General features: G+C 34.7%; 1 protein-coding gene across 2 annotated transcripts in view; it reads left to right on the top strand.

Annotated features, from left to right (window-relative positions):
• The window catches only part of LRBA (LPS-responsive vesicle trafficking, beach and anchor containing), a 944,588-nt gene that overhangs the window by 222,597 nt on the left and 699,498 nt on the right, over positions 1–22,493 (top strand). For both annotated transcript variants that reach the window (XM_006870875.1, XM_006870876.1), the window contains exons 22-27: positions 14,875–15,927; positions 16,864–17,042; positions 17,889–18,042; positions 18,471–18,651; positions 20,671–20,798; positions 21,331–21,438. In XM_006870875.1, coding sequence (XP_006870937.1) covers positions 14,875–15,927; positions 16,864–17,042; positions 17,889–18,042; positions 18,471–18,651; positions 20,671–20,798; positions 21,331–21,438 — 1,803 coding nt within the window. The remainder of the gene's footprint in view (positions 1–14,874; positions 15,928–16,863; positions 17,043–17,888; positions 18,043–18,470; positions 18,652–20,670; positions 20,799–21,330; positions 21,439–22,493) is intronic.

Below are 22,493 nucleotides of genomic sequence, written 5' to 3'. Positions count from 1 at the left end.
GATAGCAATAAAAGGATCGAAACCTTTTCACTGGTTTAAAAGCAACACATGCAGCAAGTGAAAGTGATTGTGATGAAGAATTTGTTGAGAGTAGGGGTTTGGTTCAGTCATTTCAAAGTGAGGGCAATTTCATATAGCATTAAAGAGTAAGTGGTCATTGTCTGTTTATAAACTGGGAACTGCCTGTATAATGTACAATTTAGAATGGATCATGGAGATAGGGAATTCTAAATAAATTAAATATAGATCCCCAATGAGGACCCCTGAATAAATCTATTTCATTGTAAAAGATAGACTTCTTTTTATTTCTAGGAGCGTATGTTATAGTGTGGAGAATGTTTAGGGAAATATAGAAGCTAGGATCTGAGGTCAGTAATTTTTAGATTCAATTTATTTACAGCAAAACTTGAGTAGGCTTTAAGTGTTAAGTGTATTATATATGCATATAACTTTATTTCATTTATTTTCTTTCCTCCAATGACTTTCGGCTTTAAACAGATCTTAAAATCTTTACAAAGAAAATAGTTGATTTAAAGAGAGGTCTCCTGTGCATAATTTTGGCCAGCAACCAGTATTTGACTTATTGAGTTTTTGTGAGATTTAGGGTTTCATTTCTTAAGTCGAATAAATTTTGACTAAGCTAATTGTGGATGCTTCTACCAGAGTAATGCTAGACCTATGACTTCTTGCTGTTAAAGTATATTTAAAAAAAAATTCTAAAACTTTACCTCACTTTGTGAGGGGGAGAAGAAAAATGTAATGTTACAAGTTCTTACACTTTCTACTTTTGATTGTAATGTTTTGTATCTATTTTAGTTTTATTTCTTTGTGTATTTTCTTTCTTGATTAAATTGTTTTCAATTTTCATAATAAACTTTATGTGCTTTTATTTGAATATTGCTATGTTGATACTTTGTAGTTTAAAAATATTGCTATATATTTAAAAAATGAAAGTGGACTATTTATGTTCTAAGGCTCTTCAAATCAATATGTAATAAAGTGTACAATGAAACCGAAGTGTTTCAGTAAGTATGTGAACAGTTTGTAGCATGCTGTTAAAAATTCTGTGGAATTATTGGCACTGAATTTTTGTCTAAAAGTATTAACTATAAAGCTTTTAAAATGCTTTCATGTATATGATACCTGACTGATGATAATTTTTTTCCTTTTTGTAACCATTTTAAATCTTTAAATCACAAATTTGTAACACGGGTTTTAATAACATGGCTTTTGCTAAAGAACTGGTGTGTAAAGAACTAATGTTGCAGAATTCAGTAGATTTTACAGAGTTACATCAGGATATGTGCAGCTGCTATAAAAAGCCAAAGAAACTCAATTGCAATTTTATTGTTCAGTTTGATAGATTTCCTGCCACCTTTGTACAGGGAAGCTGTTTGTCACTGCATCCTTTTCCTCCTACAGCTGAACTGTTTTCTAAGTAGTAATAGGCTCTGCTAGTATAACTGTTGGTTATTGTGGTATTAGGGTTGTGGATATGTATCATACTGTTAAGAGTAACTTTTATAAAACAAAATTTTAGTGTCATATTGATGATCTAGGTTTTCATTAATTATCTTTTCCTTCCCTTTTTTCCTTTTTCTTGTTTCAGCATGTATATTATCTTGATTATAAAAATATATATATTTACTTGATTTGATCATTTTCTTTTAATTTAATGCATAGTAAATGTTCTCAGTATGAAAATTGTTCAAAAACAACTTTTATCTACTTTCCTACCCTTTGATACACAGGGTAGACAGGGATGGGCAGCTTTAACACTGGCTACCCAAAATGGGGGGCTACAAAGGCAAGAAGTGACTGGCTTACGAACTTTCAAGAGGGAGCCTAGATCCAGAGGGCATGGAGGAAGACAGAGTCTCCACTGAGTTGTATCCAATCTGTCTGGGGAGGGCTGATGAAAGGAGATGCAGATAGCACTTATGTGGCACAACAGTGAATAATTGCTATTAGGATGGATTGTGAGGGTTGGAAATGTAAATGTAGACATTTTGAAGCAAAAGGAAGGGAGTGGTTGACTCTGCAGTCCAGGAGTGGAGGTCCCTGGGACCATCAAGGCAGAAGAGTGGAGTGCGGGACCCTACCCAGAGAAATAGTGACACCAGAGAGATGGAGGCAGAGACGATGATGTGGAGAGATGGAGTGGCTAGGACTCTAGACCCACAGATGGAGAGGGGCTGGGTGCTGATGACCAGGGGACAGGCTTGCAGCCTATATGCTTTGGTTGGTTGTTGATGCATGGAGGGATTGTCACCATGGCAATGAAACAATATATGATAGGATGAATGTAAAGCTAATGTTCTCCCATGTAAACTGTCACATAAGTCACAATAAAAGATTTAAAACAAAAAAAAATGATTTTTTAAAAATTCTTAATCGAAATAAATAAAATTAAGACCTTTTGACACTATATATTTTCTAGACCTATATTGATATTAGGTATAATGGGGTCACTGACAAGTAATGACTGTTCACACTTGAATTCCAAATATAGTTTGAATTCATTGTTTTAAACCACTAATGGTAGTTACGTTTTATAGCAGGAATAGTATTAAAAAATAACTGCAATATCACTTAAAAGTCCAACCCCCCAAATGAATTAGTTTCCCTCCCACCAAATAATGAAATTGGGCAAAGTATTGAACAATTTTGTCTTTTTCTGAAATATTTTTGGAATTAAGTTGATGTTAGCCCAGTTGTTGTTGTTAGGTGCAATCAAGCTCTGGTAAAAATAGTGACCCTGTGCACAACAGAGTGAAACACTACCCGGTCCTATACCAGTCTCTTAGTTGAAAACCTGACAGTCTTCTGTATATGCATAAACATATGCATTCAATTATTTACTTACAGAAATACTGTATCTTTGCACACTTATTTAATGACATATTCTTCACATGAACTTTAGTGGGTACATTTTATGGAATGGCAAGGAAAAGGCAACAGGAAGTGATGGAATAAAAATTGAAATATTTAAAGAAAGTGAGGTGGCACTGAAGACATTTACTCGTATATGCCAAGAAATTTAGAAGACCACTATCTACCCAACTGATTAGAAGAGATTCCGTATTTGTGCCCATTCCATAGAGGGGTGACCCAATGGAATGCGGAAATCATCGGACAATATCTTTGATATTTCATCCGAAGAAAGTTTTACTAAAGGTAATATAGAAACAGTTGCAATCATACATTGACAGAGAACTTCCAGAGGTTCAAGCAGGATTCAGAAGATGCCATGGAACAAGGGATATCATTACTGATGTCCGATGGATCTTGGCTGAAAGCAGAGAATACCAGAAAGATGTTTACCTGTACTTTATAGACTATGCAAAGGCTTTTGATTGTGTGGATCATGACAAGCTGTAGACAACATTGTGAAGTATGAGTATTCTGGAACATTTAATTGTGCTCATGTGGAATCTGACATTGGACCAAGAGTCAGTTGTTTGAGCAGAACACGGGAACACCAAATGGTTTAAAATTAAGAAAGGTGTGCGCCAGGGTTGTATTCTTTTGCTATACTTACTCAACCTGTATGATGAGCAAATAATCTGAGAAGCTGGGTTCTTTGCTTCTCGGGTCATTTACTCAGCTTGCTGGGTTATTTACTAAGAAAAATGTAACATCAGGATTGGAGGAAGACTCATTAACAACCTCCAACATGCAGATGATACAATCTTGCTTGCTGAAAGTAAAGAGGAATTAAATACTGATAAGATCAAAGACCACAGCCTTCCCTGTGGATTGCATCTCAGTGTAAAGAAAACAAAAGTCCTCACCACTGGACCAGTAAACAACATTCTTGTCAGCAGAGAAAACATTGAAGTTGTCAAGGCCTTCATTCTTCTTGGATTAACCATCAACGCTCATGGAAGCAGCAGTCAAGAAATCAAATGTCGTATTGCATTCGGCAGATCTGCACAAGACCTTTTCATAGTGTTGAAGAGCAAAGATGTCAGCTTGAGGACTAAAGTGTGCCTGACCCAAGCCATGGTATTTTCAGTAACCTCATATGTATATACTGGATTTCCGAGGCTGTTCACTTTAGCTTCTCTTTGCTTAAGAGCATGTTTCAGTTTCATCTGACATCTCGTTTAGTATTTTCTTTCCTGTGTTTTTAATGACCTTTTGCTTTCTTCCTGTATAATGTTCTTGATGTCATCTCACAACTCTTCTGGTTTTCCATCATTGGTGTTAAATGCATGAAATCTGTTTTTGAGATGGTCTTAAGACCACCTTAAATTAGGTGGGATATATTTAAGGTGTCGGAGTCTTGGTGTAGCACTGTGGGTCAATGCACCATACTGCAAAACCATATGAACTGTAAAATTGGCTTTTCAAGCTCACCAGCTGTTCCTTGGAAACCCTATACAGGGTTGCTATGGGTCAGAACTGACTCAACGGCATTTCACAACAACATATAGAAGGTCATATTTTGGCTCTCATTTTCATTAAGTGCTTTTGAATCGGTTCCTACTCATAGCAACCCTGTACAGGGTTTCCAAGGAATGGCTAGTGGGTTTTCCTTGAGATTCGAAGCACAGTGATAATCCTGCAGCCCCACACCAGGGCTCCTTGGCTCTCCTGAACTTGCTTTATATTTTTCAACATCAGTCTGAACTTGCATATAAACGGATGATCTGTTCCATTGTAAACCTTGGCTTTATTTTAGCTGATATAGAGCTTTTTCACTGTCACTTCCTGTAAATGTAGTTAATTTGATTCTTGTGTATTCCATCTAGTGAGGCACATGTGTATAGTCACCTTTTATGTTGTTTACAAAAAATACTTGCAATGAATAAGTTGTTGGTCTTTCAAAATTTTGTCAAGTGATCTCCAGCATAATTTCTGTTACCAAGAACATATTTTCTAACTATGGATCCTTTCTTCTACTTTTTCATTTCAATCACCAATAATTATCATTGCATTTTGATTACATGTTTGATCAAATTTTGACTGAAGAAATTGGTAGAATTCTTCAATTTCATCATCACTGGCTTTAATAATTAGTGTATAATTTTGATTACTAGTGATATTAAGTAGTGTTTCCTGTTTTGTTGTAAAGTATCATGGATTTGGTTCTGACTGGTATTGACTCTTTATATGATTTCTAAGGAGCAGCTGATGGGTTTGAACTGCAGCCCTTTCACTTACCAGTCCAGTGCTTATCCTACAATGCCACAAGGGGACCATAGTCTTCCTTTTGTTGTTGTTGTTACTAAGTGCCTTTAACTTTGTTTCAACTCAGAGCGACCCTGTATAGGATTTCCGAGGTTATAAATCTTTATGGGAGCAGAAACCCTCATCTTTCTCCTGCAGAACCACTAGTAGATTCGACTCATAGTATGAATATTATCCAGTCACGGGTCCTGAAATGTCACTATTCCTCTAAAATTTCATGTTCCTGGCATATTAAACCATATGATTGTTGGATTCTAAATGGCCAGTACCAGTTGATTTTAGCTCACTAATGCCTAGGACATTCATCTATGAGTTCCATTTCATTTTTGATAACTTCCCAGTTTCCTAGATTCATACTTCGTCAGTTCCATGTTCTGAATGTTTGCAACTGTTGCTCCTCAGTTTTGAATTTTGTCCCGTCAGCAAATAAAGATCCCGAAAGGTTTGTTCTATTCACATCATTTTGGTCAGCTCTCCTTTGAGTAGGTAGTTCTTCCACAGTAGTATTTGCAGTATGTTCCAACCTGAGGGATTTATTTTCTGCATTATATCTGACAATGTTTTGTTACTATTCATAATGTTTTCACCTTCTGCAATTGTATTTGACAATGTTCTGCTGGTATTCATTAGGATCTTAGTGGCTAAATTTCTAAGTAGTCTGCCTGCCCTTTCTCCTAGTCTGTAAGCTCTGCTGAAACCTGTCCACCTTCAGTGACCCTGCTGATATTTAAAATACCAGTGGCATTACTTTCCAGTGTCACAGCAACACACAAGCCATCACCATGAGACAAACTGAGTGGTGGTTTAAAAATCTATTGATATACATCATACACCATAATTTAACTCTATCTTATTAAGCGGTGATGAGCTACTCCTATATACATCTATTATTTTCATAGAGTAAATTCCTCTGTGGGGAGGTTTCAAAGAAAGATTTTGCCCGTGATTTTTAATCCTGTGTTAGATATTACTACATTGTTATCTAAAAATAGTAAATGGCCAGGTGGCATCATTGATGGCGTCAAGTGTGGCAGTGGTAGTGAGGTTGGCCCAGGATCGGACATTGTTTCGTTCTGCTGTGCATGGGGTTGCTATGAGTCGGTTCCGATTCAATGGCACCTGACAACAACAACAACAACAATATAGATATATATATTTATTTATAAGACTATGTATATATATAGTCTTAAGTACTACATATGTTTTTAACCAATCCTTACTGCTTACTGGATAAATAAATTCTTTATCTTTTATGACTCAGTTTTCTCTGTGAAATGAAGACTTTAATAGTATTTAGTACGGCCTCAGAAACCCTATACAGGGTCCCAATGAGTTGGAACCAACTCCACGGCACACCACCACTACCACCACCAGTTCTCTTTTAGAGTCCTAGTGTGGTATTGTGAGTTAATGTGTTGAACTGCAGGGCCAGTTTGAACTGCAAACTGTTGGTTTACCTATCGTTGTTGGTAATATGAACCTACTATAGTGTTGGCAGTGTTAATAGGATGGACTCAGGATCCAGAATCCAAATTCTTACTTATCTCCTTACTAGCTGAATCAAGATGTGGCAGCTATTTAACGTTTCTATGTTTCCTTTAATGTCTTAGGACATTACCAGACTCATAGTTATTTTAGATTAATAAGCTCATACCCAATTTAGAATGGTGACTGTTAAGCTATATAGGGCTATTTTTCTACACTGGTCTGATCCTGTAGGATAAACACTGGACTGTGAACCACACGGCTGGTGGTTTAAACCCACCCGCCAATCTTCACAAACCCTATTCAGGATTGCTATGAGTCAGAATAGACTCAGTTGTGCAATTATTTTTTTTCTATAAAGCAATAAACTTCAACAGTTTATTAATAACTGCTGTATCCTGAACGCCTCAGTACAGCGTATGCTATAAATCAACCCAATGCCATCAAGTCAGTTGTGACTCATAGTGATCTTGTTTTGGATTTTAGTCTGTATATTTTTTTATGGGAGCAGAAATCCTATTCTTTCATCTGAGCACCAGCTGGTGGTTTTGAACTGCTGACCTTGCAGTTAGTAGTCTAGTGCTTAGTGTTCAAATGTTTGCTAAATCTCCAAGATATATATGTTAAATGAAAAATGAATGTGTGGAAAAGTTTTTGTAGTTAGTTTGGTAAAACAAAAGTTTATGTTTATATGCACAAAAATATCCTGGGAGAAGATACAAGAAATTAATGTCTTAATTAATTTGTCAGTGTTTTTGTGGGGAGCTTTATGCAAGTGAGAACCAGTGTAAGAAGGGAAATTTTTTACTATATGATGCTTTATATGAATGGTGTGAGTATATTACTTAATAAGTTTTTCTTACGTATAATGCATGAATGAATATATAGTGTGTATTTTATATATTAGGAGTTCTGGTGGAGTGGCGTTAGTGAGTTTGACCTGCAAAGTTGATGCTTCAAACTCAGCAGTTGCTTTTCAAAAATCTTATACAGGGTCTCTGTGAATCGGAACTGGCTCAATAGCACTTAACAACATTTGTATATATAGTACTTCTTGTTTGCTTGCGATTTTTTTTCTCTGTTATTGAATTTATAATGCTGTGTTCATAGCTACTTCTCTTATATTGTTTTCTTAAGGTAGCATAGGCCCCTTTATTATATCTTCTTAGTGAAGCTGTATTAATTTTGCATTTACACATTAGGGCTTTTCCTAGATTACCTAGGTTTGTAAACCATGTACTTTCCATGAGATAGTAAGTATATTTGTTACCTTATACTACTGTTGGATTGTACTCTTTAGTATTTTGTTTTGTGGTGATAATAATTTTGAACTACGCTCATTGTTACCTCATGTAAAAATTCAATAATTTAAAAATATGGATCTTATTTATTAATCGTGGAAATTTTGAATATCTATGAATTGTAAGGTAGTTTATCATAGTTAACCATTATGATATACTAACAAAAAGCAAATTATAATTTTAAGAATTCATTTGCTTAAAAATAAAGCTAATTGTTAGACATTGTTTTTCATTATTTTTGAAGTCTAGGTTTTTTAAGGGTCAAAATCCTTTATATGTGGATTGAAAAAATAATGTTGATCTCTTGATATATTGTATTTACCTTTTATCTTCTGAATAGTAAATTTCAGTGCCAATTAAGTGGAAATTAATGGCAAAAGAAATGTTGTAGTTATTAGCTCATGAGCATCTTTAACTAGTAGTTTATAGAAGGGCTTTCCAAACATTACAAATAGCTATAGATTAACTCTCAAATGATTGCCAAGATTAATGACTAGTCTTTTAGCTGGGTAATTTAGAACAATATCTGGTAATTAATTGGGAATTTCAATTTTAAAGTCACAAATAACCTCAAGGAAAACACCATCAAAAAAAGATAACCACAGTGGTCACTATTTAGTTGCCATTTAACTTTTAGACTATTGATGTAAATTATAGGGAAATTAAACAGTGAACCAAATTTAGAAATTTTAAAGCATTTCTAATATTCATATTTTCTTAAGAAAGATTAACAACTTGATTTGCTTAGGAAAGATAAAGCAGTATTTAGAACATGATTATACCACATATGTTGTTGTTATGTGCCGTCAATTCAATTCTGATCCATAGATTATAGGGTTTTCAAGTAGCAGCTGGTGAGTGAGCTTCAACTGTTGACCTGCAGATCAAACCAACTTTGCAGTCTAGCTCATTAACCCACAGCCCCACATCAGGACTCCATACCACCTATACATAACACAGAAAGAAAAAGTGTATAAAATATTCCCTATAGTATATTCAGAATATATTTCATGAAAGCATGCTTTAAGTTGAAATGTGTATGTATGTAAAACTATCTTTTTGTTTAAAATTTTAAGTTTAATATCCCTTGATTTAACATTTCAAATGACCTATTGAAAGTGTGTGTGCTGGTCATGAATTCTATCTAGAAGATGACAATGAAATATATTACATGGAATTATACTTCATCTTTAGAATGAGAGGGTTTTTGAAATAAAAAAGTTGTAGGACTATGAAGATAGGTATAGAAGTTGTAACTTAAGGATAGTCTGACATCTACAACTTGATGAGAAATCTGTAAGACATAATTCGTGAGAGCAAAAATGTCATGTAAGAGCACTCACCAATAACACTGGCAATTAGTAGGATATGTGAACCTAAGAGAATGTTTCAAGTTGTTTATAAACTACTAGAAAATCTCAGTTTTTATTTAATTGGCTGTGTATCAGGCAAGGAGGTGGAATAATTGGATATCACTGCTGACATCAGATTGATCTTGGCTGAAAGTAGAGAATACCAGAAAGATGTTTACCTATGCTTTATTGACTATGCAAAGCCTATTGTCCGTGTGAATCATGATAAGTTGTGGATAACATTGTTAAGAATGGGTAGTCTAGAACACCTAATTGTTCTCATGAGGAACCTGTACATTTGAACAGAACAAGGGAACCATTGAATGGTTTTAAATCAGGAAAGGTGTACACCAGAGTTGTATTCTTTCATCATACTTACCCAGTTTGTATGCTGAGGAAATAATCCATGAAGCTGGATTGTGTGGAGATGAATATGGCATCAGGGTTCGGGGGGCTACTATTCAGATGATAGAAAGTGAAGAGGACTTAATATACTATCTGATGAAGATCAAGGATTATAGCTTTCAGTATGAATTGCACCTTATTGTAAAGAAACAAAAATCATCACCCTGGACCAATAAATAACTTTATGATAAATGGAGAAAAGTTTGAAGCTGTTGTAGATTTCATTTTGCTTGGAGTCACTATCAACATTCATGGAAGCAGCAGTCAGGATATCAAAAATTAGGCAAATCTGTTGCACAAGACCTCTTTAAAAGTGTTTAAGAGCAAAGATATCACTTTGAGGACTAAGGTGTGTCTGATCCAAGCTGTGGTAATTTCAGTTGCCTCATAAGTATGTGGTAGTTGTACAATGAATCAGGAACATCAAAGAAGAATTGATGCATTTGAGTTATGATGTTGGTGAAGAATATTGAAAGTACCATGGGCTGCCAGAAGAACAAACAAATCTGTGTTGAAAGTATAGCCAGAATGCTCCTTAGAAATCAGAATGGTTAGACTTTGTCACTCATACTTTGGACATATTATTATTAAGAGGCACTAGTACCTGGAGAAACATACCATGTTTGGTAGAGTGGAGGGTTCATGAAGAAGAGACAACCCCAACAAGATGGGTAGGCACAGTGGCAGCAGCAGTGGGTTCAAGCATTTCTGCAATCATGAAGATGGCAAAGGACTGGGCAGTGTTTCGTTCTGTTGTTCATAAAGTCACTAAGAATCAGAACAGCTTCATGGCACCTAACAACAGCATTCCATAATTATAATAAGGTATTATAAATGTTTTTGATCTAGCTGATACTAGCATATTTTTGTTGTTAATTACTGTTGAGTTGGTTCTAACTCATGGTAACGCCATGTACTACATAATGAAAGGCTTCTCAGTCTTGTGCTATTTTCATGAATATTGCTATACACTAGTCCATAGTTGCATCCACTGGTTACTTTGAAAGTCTTCCAACCTAGAGTACCCATTTTCTATCACTATATTTATAGGACAAATATATGGTTTCTATTGGCTAATTTTTAGAAGTATGTCTTCAGTTCATTCTTCCTTTCCTGTCTTAGTCTGGAAGCACCACTTAAGTCTGTCTACCATGGGTAACACTGCTGGTATTTGAATACCTGTGACATTGCTTTCAATGTCATTGCAACATACACACCACCACAGTACTACAAACTTACAGATGATATTAATGAATTTGCAAGTGGAGTCCTGGTGTAGCACTGTAAGATAAGCACTGGACTGCAAGGGTCGTTTGAACCTCAGGGTCAGTGGTTCAAACTCAACAGCTTATCCTTGGAAACCCTACACAGGGTCACTGTGAGTTGAAACTGACTAGTGTCCTTAACAGCAATAGTAAGACGTACATCACCATCTTAGGAACCTTTGAAAAATCATTAGCATAGAAATACAAGTACTTTTTTCAGGACTGTATTTCTATATTTTTTAAATTAAGTTTTTATATTATTACCAGATAATATAAATTGTTGTTGTTTTTAGCAGTCCAGTGCTTATCCTACAGTGCCACACCAGAACTCCACTTAACCAATTAATTAGTTAAGTTCTACTATAACAGAAATGTATTTTCTGATAGTTACAGAGGCTAAATTTTAACTCTGAATTCCGGGTGTGGTTCTGAGATGTAGATGTATCCACACAGTTTGTTCTCACTTTAGTTTTCTGTTCAATTGGAGCATCCTAGGCCTTTTCCAACTCCTCTATTAAGATTGTTGTTGTTGGTTGGTGCCTTCTAGTTGGTTCTGATTCATAGCGATCCTGTATAGGGTTTCTGAGTCTGTAATTCTTTGTGTGTTGAGAAAGCTGCATCTCTCTTTGGCTGAGCAGATGGTGCACTTGAGCTTTTGTGATACCCTTCCTCTTCAATTAGACTCCTGACTTAGTTTGTTTTATGTGTCTCTCTCTTTTTTTTTTTTAGCTATTAGCATCATTTGGTAATATGTTACATGTTTGTTCCATTAAATATGTATGCTCCATGAAGGCAGGAACTTGGTGTGATTCTTCACACAGTACCAGGCCTACTATAGATGTCAGTGAGTTTTTGTTGAGCAATAAAGTAAAAACTTGGTCAATTAACTTGAAGAAGAACTCAACTCAGAGAAAATTGTGGGTGTGAAAGAAATTGGTATTTTGCAAAAGTTGCTGTATTGTTTTTCTCAGTAATCTGATAACATGTAAATTTCCTCGTGAAATATTATAAAAAATTCCATAAATTTTAATAATTAAAATAGGTTGATTTCTCAAACAGCTCTTACTTCTAGCTATATCATATTATGCCACGTAGATACTATAGATGTGTGAGTACAGGCTAGTTAACATCTAAGGAAGGGAGTTTATGCATTGTGCATTATTTACGCATTGCCTTTTACCTGATTACATACTCTTCTGAGTCACAAAGGCATATGGATTTTGGGGCATAAGAATTCCCCTTTTTCTTTTCTTATGTTATTGTGTACTTCTGTCTTCTCATAGTAAGGTTCAGTAAGATTTTATGAATGAATGTTTAGTTTGCTATAAATGTTATAACAGCATGATCAATAACAATGAGCAATTCTAGGATTAATAAATAATTTTGCATATAATTTCTTGGTATGCTATCCTTTATCTGGTTTCTTTTGTGTTTGTTTAGGGGGTGGGGAGGAATGTGGATTTCCATTGAAATACCAGTGGCCATCAGATAGTGGCTATAAGATAATAATCCTTAGGGAGATGAAAACAGGAATAAATAGAGAAATAAATTCTTTCACATTAATAATCACAGCCCTGTCTTCTATTCTTCTCCTGTATTAGCTTTATGCACTCACTTTTGTAAAAGGCAAGTTTGTTACAGGGATCCTAACAGTGCCTAACACACTGACTCACATGTTGAATGAGTGGATGCATGGATGTAGTAACTGGAACTGTCAGCATTTGTGACCAGTTCACACTTTGAAAGTTATGACTGATCTTTGGCAAAGGGTTTTTGGTTTTGAATTCAAGTTGCTGAAGTAATTTTTATCCTATACCTTAGTAAGTAAGTGTCTTAGTATGAGGGTGAGTCAAAAATTATTCTTACTCTGGTTATATTAAAATGCCCATCCATATCCATAGCTGATGACAGCATTGCACGTGCACGTGAAATGATGCTGTCAACTAGACGAGTGACAGTGGATTATGTGGCAAATCATTTTGCAAATCACCCACCACTCTGCCTATGAAAAAAATCCATTACAGATTTGGGTTTCGAAAAGTATGTGTAAGATGTGTACCAAAGCAAGTCACAAAAGAGCATAAACAGAAGCCTTTGGACATCTGCAAATAAAATTTGAACTGATACTAGAAGGAGGTAAAAGTTTCTTTAAAAAATCATTACTGGTAATGAGACATGGATTCGTCACTGTAAGCCTGAGAGTAAACAACAGAGTATGGAATGGAAACATTCTCCGTCGCTGACCAAGAAAATATTCAGAAGTCAACCATCAGCTGGCAAATTGATGCTTGCAGTTTTCTGGGATTCTCAAGGGCCAGTATTGGAACATACGATCATGAAAAAGGTTCAGTAATCAACAGTACTCGTTATAGTGAGAATCTCACTGAAGAACTGAAGCCTAAACTTCTGATTAAACACAGAGGATTGCTATCCAAGGGCTTTGTGATCTTGTATGACAACGTAAGTCCACACACTTCTGCCCACACTGTTGACGCTCTGCCAAAACTTCATTCTGAGGTGTTAAAATGTCTTTTCTCTTGTCCTGATTTTGCTGCATCAGACTTTCTACTATTTGTTCTCCTGAAAACAGCACTTTGAGGACAAAGATTCACCTCTGATGAAGAAGTGAAGACAGCAGTGCATTCGTGGCTTGCAGTTCTGCTTAAAACATTTCTTAATAAGGGAATGTGAAAGCTTGTTGACAGATGGACAAAGTGTGTTGAAAAATGATGTACTTGTATTTTCTAAAAGTTGATTAAAATAAATTCTACAGTTAGAGTGCGAATAATTTTTGACTCCTTGTTTACCAAGTATATGGAGAACTACTATAATGTTGTTGTTGTTGTTGTTAAGTGCCGTGGAGTCGGTTCCAACCCATAGCGACCCTGTACAGTGTTTCTGAGGCTGTAAATCTTTATAGGAGCAGAAAGCCTCATCTTTCTCCTGCGGAACAGCTGGTAGTCTCAAATTGCTGACCCTGAGGATAGCAGTCTGATTCGTAACCACTATGCTACCAGAGCTCCTTCTACTGAGGATAATCGTGGGGAAATGGGATATTGCTCTAATTGATAAAGTAATGTATTATCTAAAGTACTTCCCAATAGTTCCTGCTTTGATTCTGGTATAAGTTATAGAGCGAAGAATAGTGTAAAGAAAGGAGCTCTGGTAGCGTAGTGGTTATGAATCGGGCTGCTAACCTCAATGTCAGCAGTTTGAAACTACCAGTGGTTCTGCAGGAGAAAGATGAAGCATTCTGCTCCTGTAAAGAGTTACAGCCTTGGAAACCCTGTGCAGGGTCACTATGAGTCAGAATCGACTCCACGGTACTTAACAACAACAATCTCACGGTTAGCAGTTCGAAATTACCAGCTATTCCAAGGGAGAAAGATGAGACTTTCTGGTCCTGTAAAGATTTACAGACTCGGAAATCCTATTCAGGGTCTCTGTGAGTCAGAACCAACTCCACGGCACATAACAACAATAACAAAGAATAAAGAAAAAAATATTCTTTATATTTCTTTAAGATAAATATGAGGCGGCTTCAGAAAGTCCATGGAAAAATGGAATTAAAAGATAATAAGGATTTTCCCATGAACTTTCTGATGTCCCTCGTAATTGTGTTCTTGATTCTTCTTAACATTTTAACATTGAGATTGACTATAGATTTCCTTATGTATTTAGATTTTTATCACTTTACTAAAATAAGGATATATGGGCATATAAATAACAACAACATAGGTGAACTAAGTTTTGTCATATTATATAAATCATGTTTGAAAAATATTAAAAATACACTATTTTATATTTTCTTTGGTGTATTCTGTTTATGCATATTTTAACTCATCTTACATTTTTTTTTTTAAAACATAGGTCACTTTTGAAATACACAAAGAAAACCTTGCCAATACATTTAGGGAACACCAGGGAAAAGTTGAAGAAATAGGGCCATGTTCTTCAAGTCCAGTCCAAGCAGTCTCTGGTATTAACAGAGATCTTAATGCTTCAAAAGGACCCAGTACATCAGGTACTATGGATTGTCCTGCTTCATCTAATATCAGAAATGATGATGAAAAATCAAGTATTGAGAAGACATATTCAGTAGACTCTGAATCCAACACTGAACCACAAACTCTTAATATATCTAATGAAGAAAGGAAAACTGGGCAAAATGAGAAGTTACTGGATGAAGTTGCTTTAGAAGAAACACTGACAAATGAGACGGTGAATGCAGATGATTTAGAAGTATCTTCTGAGCTTATAGAAGCAGTAACTATTTCCTCTAATTCTTTTAAAACAACTGGCAAAGATACAATGACCATCAGTGAAGTAACTGTCTCTTTAAGTTCTCCTTCAGAAGAGGATGCTTCAGACATGCCTGAACTACTGGATAAGTCTATAGTAGAGGAAGAAGAAGATGATGATTATGTGGAATTGAAGGTAGAAAGTAGTCCTCCTGAGGAAACCAGTGTACATACTGAGCTCCAAGATAATAGTTTGTCTGTAGCTGCGTTGGAAGCCAGTGAAAACCTGGACCTGCCCAGTAGTGACTGCAATTCAGTTCCAGAAAAAGAACCTGTTACTAACAAGTCAGCTGATACTGACACTCAAGATTCTAAAGATTCAGGAATCTTGACTATGGCTGCATCAGGATCATCAGCTACCTCACCAGAAACTACTGCTTCCCAAACAACTGTAAGATCAGACATTAGTCAGACGCTGGAGGAGGAGAAGGAAACAACTAATCTTACTGGAGAAACCAAATTAATTAATAACTGTCATGGAAATAGTTTAGAATCTTCTGCTACTTCTGAACAGAAGATTGCCAAATTGGATGTTTCTAGCATTGCTACAGATACCGAGAAACTGGAATTGAAGGCCAATACAAACGTGGAAGCATCTCAGCCTCACCGGCCTGTACATGAGGTGATTATTTGTAATGTCTTCCAGAATTGTGTTTGCATTGAGTTAAAATGAAGTTAGTGTACATACTTTAATTTTATTTTCAATTTGTTTGAAATTATTTAAATTCAGTAAATACAATGATTAAATTTTATGTGTTTAGCATTTTGTATGAGTTCATTAAATGGAAGCTTTATTAGTTTTTATCACAGTACCACTAGATATTACTACATTAAACTTGCATGATTGGTATAATTTTCATTTATAAAGGAATGTTTGGAAATATCTATTTTTTTTGCTCCTTTATTATACTAACCTAGGAAGCATATGAATTTTTGCAGAATCTGATGCTAGCTTCCTGCTAAACCACCTACTATTTTATAATTTTGTTTGCAAAGTATGTGGTTTAAAATTGTTCCATGAGGTCAGTTGTTAACTTTCTGAAAAAAGCAAGTGTCCTTGCTAGATGTAGAGATGCAGCCTTCTCTTGTGCTAGTATCTTAGAGTGACTTATGAATGACTTATAAAGTTGCCATTTCTAACCTTATTCATCTTCCCCTCTCTTCCTTCTTTCATTTTTTGTTTGTTCTTCATTGTACTTTCTTCATTTTTGTTCTTTAGTTTAGCAAATTTGTAATGCTTTTCTTTTATGCTAATGATCAAGACTAATAGCTTCTTGATTCCTACTTCTTGGTTATTGATGCTACATTGACTGTTGGTGATATTGACATGGTTCCCAGATAATTACTATTAAATTGAGGCCGTTTCTCATTTTTCAGAACTTTGCTTTGCTTTAAATATATTAAAATCTTAATATTCCTACTCATTGATGAGATTTTTTCTACTTTAAAACTTTAGTTTTTAAAAATGTGTTTCTTAGGTGAATTGTATAGAGGCAATGAGTTATTTAGTTTGTTAGTGTGTTCATATGAACTTCCTATTTAAATTTTTCTGTATTAGATGTCAAGACAACAGGAGCAGCCAGTGCAAGGTGTAACCCCAGATGCAGCTAATGGACAAAGTAGGGATTCCAGATCAACTATGTTTCGTATTCCTGAGTTCAAGTGGTCTCAAATGCATCAGCGTTTGCTCACTGATCTATTATTTTCAATAGAAACAGATATACAGATGTGGAGAAGGTTTGTCTAAACATTTATTATAGATGATGTATATAAATCTTAGTTATCTTTGCTTCCAAAGAGATTTATATAATTGACACTTTATTCTGAATCTCAGACATTTGGTTAAAAGTAAGCTGTAAATTATTTCTGAGGTTCAGTTTTATTGAGTTAACATTTTTTTTTTTTTTCATCATAAGAAACCCTTTGTGGATTACAAAACTTGAAACCAGAAATTTTTCTTTAAAGAAAAGTTGGTGAATATTTTTTATAGATTATTTTTTTGCGTGGATTCATAAGGTTAAGTCTACCAAGTGGGTTTTGTTACTAGAAATACTAACATAAAAAATTGGGATTTATGTATAACATTGTACAAGTCTCCAGAACATGCAAAGTATATTACAGACTTATCCTCCATTTTGTGATTTATGTTTTAAAAGTGCCAGCTTTATTTATTTTTCTTTGTATACTGTTCTTATTATTCTTACTCTGTTTAAAAACATTTCATGGTATTTCTTAAGGAAATACTAGGAATTTTAAATAGCACATTCGGTTCCATGCCTTTTTTAACTTTTGCCACATGTATTCTCAGTTTCATTTCTATTTAAGACTGATTTCAGATTTTTATATCAGGTGTAATATGAATAGAATTTATGTTTTAGTAGTAAAGGAGGGCATGAATAGTAACCATTATTATGGTCTCCATCCTTTTGGGGAAGTATTCACCCTAAAATGTCTGGCATCATGGTTTTTCTTCAGCTTTCAAGATGAAGCAAAGGTATTTACTTACATTCTCTGTCCTCAAATAGGCAAACTGTGATTTCCTTTCTTAAGGTTTATCAGTAACCATCATTTATCTTTGGACAGCCATTCAACAAAGACAGTTATGGACTTCGTAAATAGCAGTGATAATGTCATCTTTGTACACAACACAATTCATCTAATCTCTCAAGTGATGGACAATATGGTCATGGCATGTGGGGGTATACTACCATTGCTTTCTGCTGCTACCTCGGCTACAGTAAGAATTTAACTACTATTTAAAACTGGTGTGGAAAATCATGATCGTTATGTATCCTTACTGATGAAAATTTTAATGTGGTGGTACTGTATACATCATAGGGAATATAAGTAACAAAAAACAGATTTTTTTTCTACTTTTATTTGAAAGGATTCCAGAATCTGTTCTTAGAATAAAATAACTAAAAAGAATATTGTTTTCCTAAGGATGAGCTAGCTGTTGAAGAATATGGTTGACAGTGTTTACCTATATTTGTCCAATGCTGTTGATTTCTTTAATTTTATAAAATATGACAAGTCAGTGACTGTGTTAAACTAGATCTCTGAAAGCTTGATTTCTACAAAATTTAGAAATTTATGTTATGTATTAGGTAAAATTAAATTTTTTTTTAGATCATACATGTAAATGTCAAATGTTATTCTTTGCAGCACGAACTGGAGAATATTGAGCCTACTCAAGGCCTTTCAATAGAAGCCTCAGTGACATTTTTGCAGAGGCTAATCAGTCTTGTGGATGTGCTCATATTTGCAAGTTCTCTTGGCTTTACAGAAATTGAAGCTGAAAAAAATATGTCATCTGGAGGAATTTTGCGGCAATGTCTCAGACTAGGTAAGCTGTTCAACTTGTTTAGGACTTTAAAATTTATCTGTAATCCAGACATTCTAACTTGAAAATGGTCTTTGCTCCTATTGGTATGAAAGTTTTCTGGGCAATTTATCCATCACTATTTTTTGACCAGCAAAAGTGAAGAACTGTGTTTGCACTATGCTGTAGTAGTAAAGTTTTATAGACTGGGGAAGGGCATGAGTTTTAAAAAATATACTTACGTGATTTTGTTCTTCCTCTTTCCCTTTTTCTCAGACTTTAAGGTGCATGTGAATTACTTGTAAATCTTATTAAAATGTATATTTGGGTTTGTTAGTTTTCAGTAGAGCTTAAAATTCTGTTTTTTGAACAGGTCCCAAGAGATGCTTACAAAATCTTGAATAGCAAGGTTACAAAGTAGCATCATTAAATATAGCTTAAATTAAAATAAATTTGTTGATTTGTCAGAGCACTTAATAAAATTGGTAACTTTTTGTTTTTATACTGGAAACAGTTTTTCATAGGTGAAAGTAAAAATATATGAAGAAAAAAAAACACTTTCTGGTTCTAGTTGTAAATAATGTTACTTTGTTAATTGATTTGCTTACTTAATGGAGAGAGGAAGGGAACAAGAAATTGGAAGCTGAATGATTATGTACCATGGCCATATGAAAACAAATGAGAAATTAAGCACCTATAAAACATCAGAATTGGGAAATCTGGTTAATAAAATCTTTTTCCTTATTGCAGTTTAGAGTACCTGTTATGTAAAGTGAAGTGTATTTATGCTTACTAATTTTTGTTGCAATTTCTGTTTTTTATTTGTGCTGTTCAGACTACTTTTAGACTTTGGATGTTTTAAATAATTTTCTCTAATTGTTTATAGAAAGTTTATAAAATTTTATTTAAGCGAAAATTGGTGAGAATAACAAAATAAAAGCTATAGTTTATTGTTATTTATTTCTGATCTTCACGATAAATCAGCTGCTATTTTGTTCTTTGATTTGTGAGGGAATTGGAGCTCAGAGAAATTAGGAATCTTATCTAGTATTTGAAAGCTGTACTTGGTCAAGTTGGAATTTAAATAGTTTTGTCCAACTTATGTTCCTTTTTCTGCTAAGGTATGCTTCTTTAGACTTTTTATTAGTAATATAATTAAAATATTTAGTCTCCATTGCTTTTGTATATACTATTTTTAACTCTTTTTACCTTCCTAAAAAAGAGTGCATTTCTAGAATTAAAAGTATCAGGCTATGCTAAAAAGTGCTTCACTAATCCATGGGACATTAGATTTAGAAGCTAGGGAAATGCCCTAAATTTGCATTATGTACCTAGAGAAGAGAAGGAAGTGCTATTTAGTCTATCTCAGCACCATTTGTTTTTAACATGGAAATGAGGGTCAGCAGGTGAATTTTCCAACAGTATTGAATAAATTATGATACCAATTCTGACTCATGGTGTCTATGAGTTACGGAATCGAATTGCCTCATAGGGTTTTCTTGATTATAGTGTTGATTGAACAGTTTGTCACACCTATCCTTCATGAAGCTTCTGGGTAGGTTTAAACGACCAACCTCTAGGTTAGCAGTTGATTTCAGTCCAGGATCCTAGAGGATGGTGGTGGTGATGGTGGTTATGCGCTGTAGAGTCAGTTCCAACTCATAGCGACTCTGTATAAAGCCTCATTTTTGTTTGCAGAGTAGTTAACAGCCCAATTTGTAATCCACTATGCTACCAGGGCTTTAAGATAGCTAACACAGCAAGACAATAACTGAAGCCTGGCTGATTGAGGTGAATCTGACACATAGTGATCCCACGTAGGATTTCCAAGGCTGTAAATTTTTACAGGAGCAGAAGGCCTCCTCTTTTTCCTAATACACTACGTAATAAAATTTAGGAGACATTTTAACAATTTGCTAAAGGGTAATATGTTTCAAATAAAATCTTATATAAATTATATTGTCTAGGTGGTTTTTGTAAATTCTGTATTCTTAAATATAATTTTCTCTTCTTATCCAATCTTTTTCTAAAAATAAATTATAGTGTGTGCAGTAGCAGTACGGAATTGCTTAGAGTGTCAACAACATTCACAACTGAAAACTAGGGGAGATACAGCAAAAGGTTACAAGACAATCCATAGTCTAATTCCCATGGGAAAATCTGCAGCAAAGGTAAGAAAGAATACAGAATAATTAACTTTAAAAAGGAAACTCATATTTATGATTGAGATCTGAAATTTATTTGTTTATTTCAGCCTAATGTTTAATACATCCCACAGAGTTGCCACATAGTTATTTTAAGCTGTGGTGATACAACATTAACATATTTGTGTTTTAATATACAGTAAAGATTTGGTTATACTTAATCTGCATTTCTAAATATTTACTTTTCTTGTTTCTGTGATTCCCTTTCCTTTAGTTATGTCAATTTCTATTTCATATACTTGGTGAGGTAGCATGTAGATTGTGTTTTTCTGCATGGTTTTCTTCTGTACTTCCCCTGTGCTCTTCCTTCCCTCTTGTTTCCCTATCCATCCAAGAAAGAAAGAAAGAAAGAAAGAAATTAGGGAAAACAAAGCAATACTTAGGAAAGTGATGTTGTAGCTTTACTTTTCTGGTTCATAGAATACTGTGTTTATTTTTTAATGGTGGTTTAATGTTTGTATGTAAAGACATAAAATTTTTTTCTTTTGGTTTTAAATAGAGTCCAGTGGACATTGTAACTGGTGGTATTTCTCCAGTAAGAGATCTTGACAGACTCCTACAAGACATGGATATTAATCGGCTTAGAGCTGTTGTCTTCAGAGACATAGTAAGTTACATTAGTCCTTTAATATACTTTATTAACAAATACACATTTCTTTCTCATTCCAATGTATTTAAAGTGAGAACTCTTAGGGGTAGTTTATTTTAAATAGGAAGGCCTATAGACTGAATTCTATTGACAGTGATTTTAGAATTTTAGACTTTTGGACCTCCCACTCATCTGTCAGCTTGTAGTACTGTGGTGGCTTATATGTGTTCCTGTGATGCTGAAGCAGTAGGGTCTACCATGGTGGAAAGGTTTTTGTTGAGTTTCTATACTAAGACAGACCCGAAAGAAGGAAAGACAGACCAGTTCTGAATGCTTAGACATGGGGGATGTTATAAATAGCAATGGAACGCTGTCTGATAGCACCAGAATACTGAATATTGAAACATGATGAATAGCACCACAATATTGCCAGATAAAGTTCTGGAAGATGAGCCCCTCAGATAGGAAGGCACTGAAAATATGATTGGGCAAAGAGCTGCCTCCACAAAATAGATTGACAGTGTTGACACGAATGTAGTACAGTTTTCATGACCCTCATTTGATGATGGGACACAACTTAAAATGAACAGAAAATGCTGGAAACATCCATTAATAATTGGAATATTGACTGTACGGTACAAAGTAGGAATCTGGGAAAATTAGACCTTGTCAAAAATGAAATGGAATACATTAAGATCAATGTCCTAGGCATTAGTGACCTGAAATAGTCTGGTATTGGGCATTTTGATTCTGACAATCATATGGCTTATTATGCCAGGAATGACATATTCAAGAGAAATGACATTTCATGACGAAACTCTCCATATGATTGGCCAGATACAGCTTGGGACAGACTGAGGAACATACCATCAATTTTTCATATGTAAGTTCAGGCTGAAGCTGAAAAAAATTAAAACAAGTCCATGAGAGGCAAAATACTGCCTTAAACATATCCCACCTGAATATAGAGATCATATCAAGAACAGATTGGATGCATTAAGCAATAACAGAAGACCAGAAGAGTTGTGGGATGACATCAAGAACATCATGCAGGAAGAAAGCAAAAGGTCATT

The sequence above is a fragment of the Chrysochloris asiatica genome, unplaced genomic scaffold, assembly GCF_000296735.1.
Source record: "Chrysochloris asiatica unplaced genomic scaffold, ChrAsi1.0 scaffold00155, whole genome shotgun sequence".
NCBI classification, from domain to species: domain Eukaryota; kingdom Metazoa; phylum Chordata; class Mammalia; order Afrosoricida; family Chrysochloridae; genus Chrysochloris; species Chrysochloris asiatica.
This window is presented reverse-complemented; position numbering and strand designations above follow the sequence as displayed.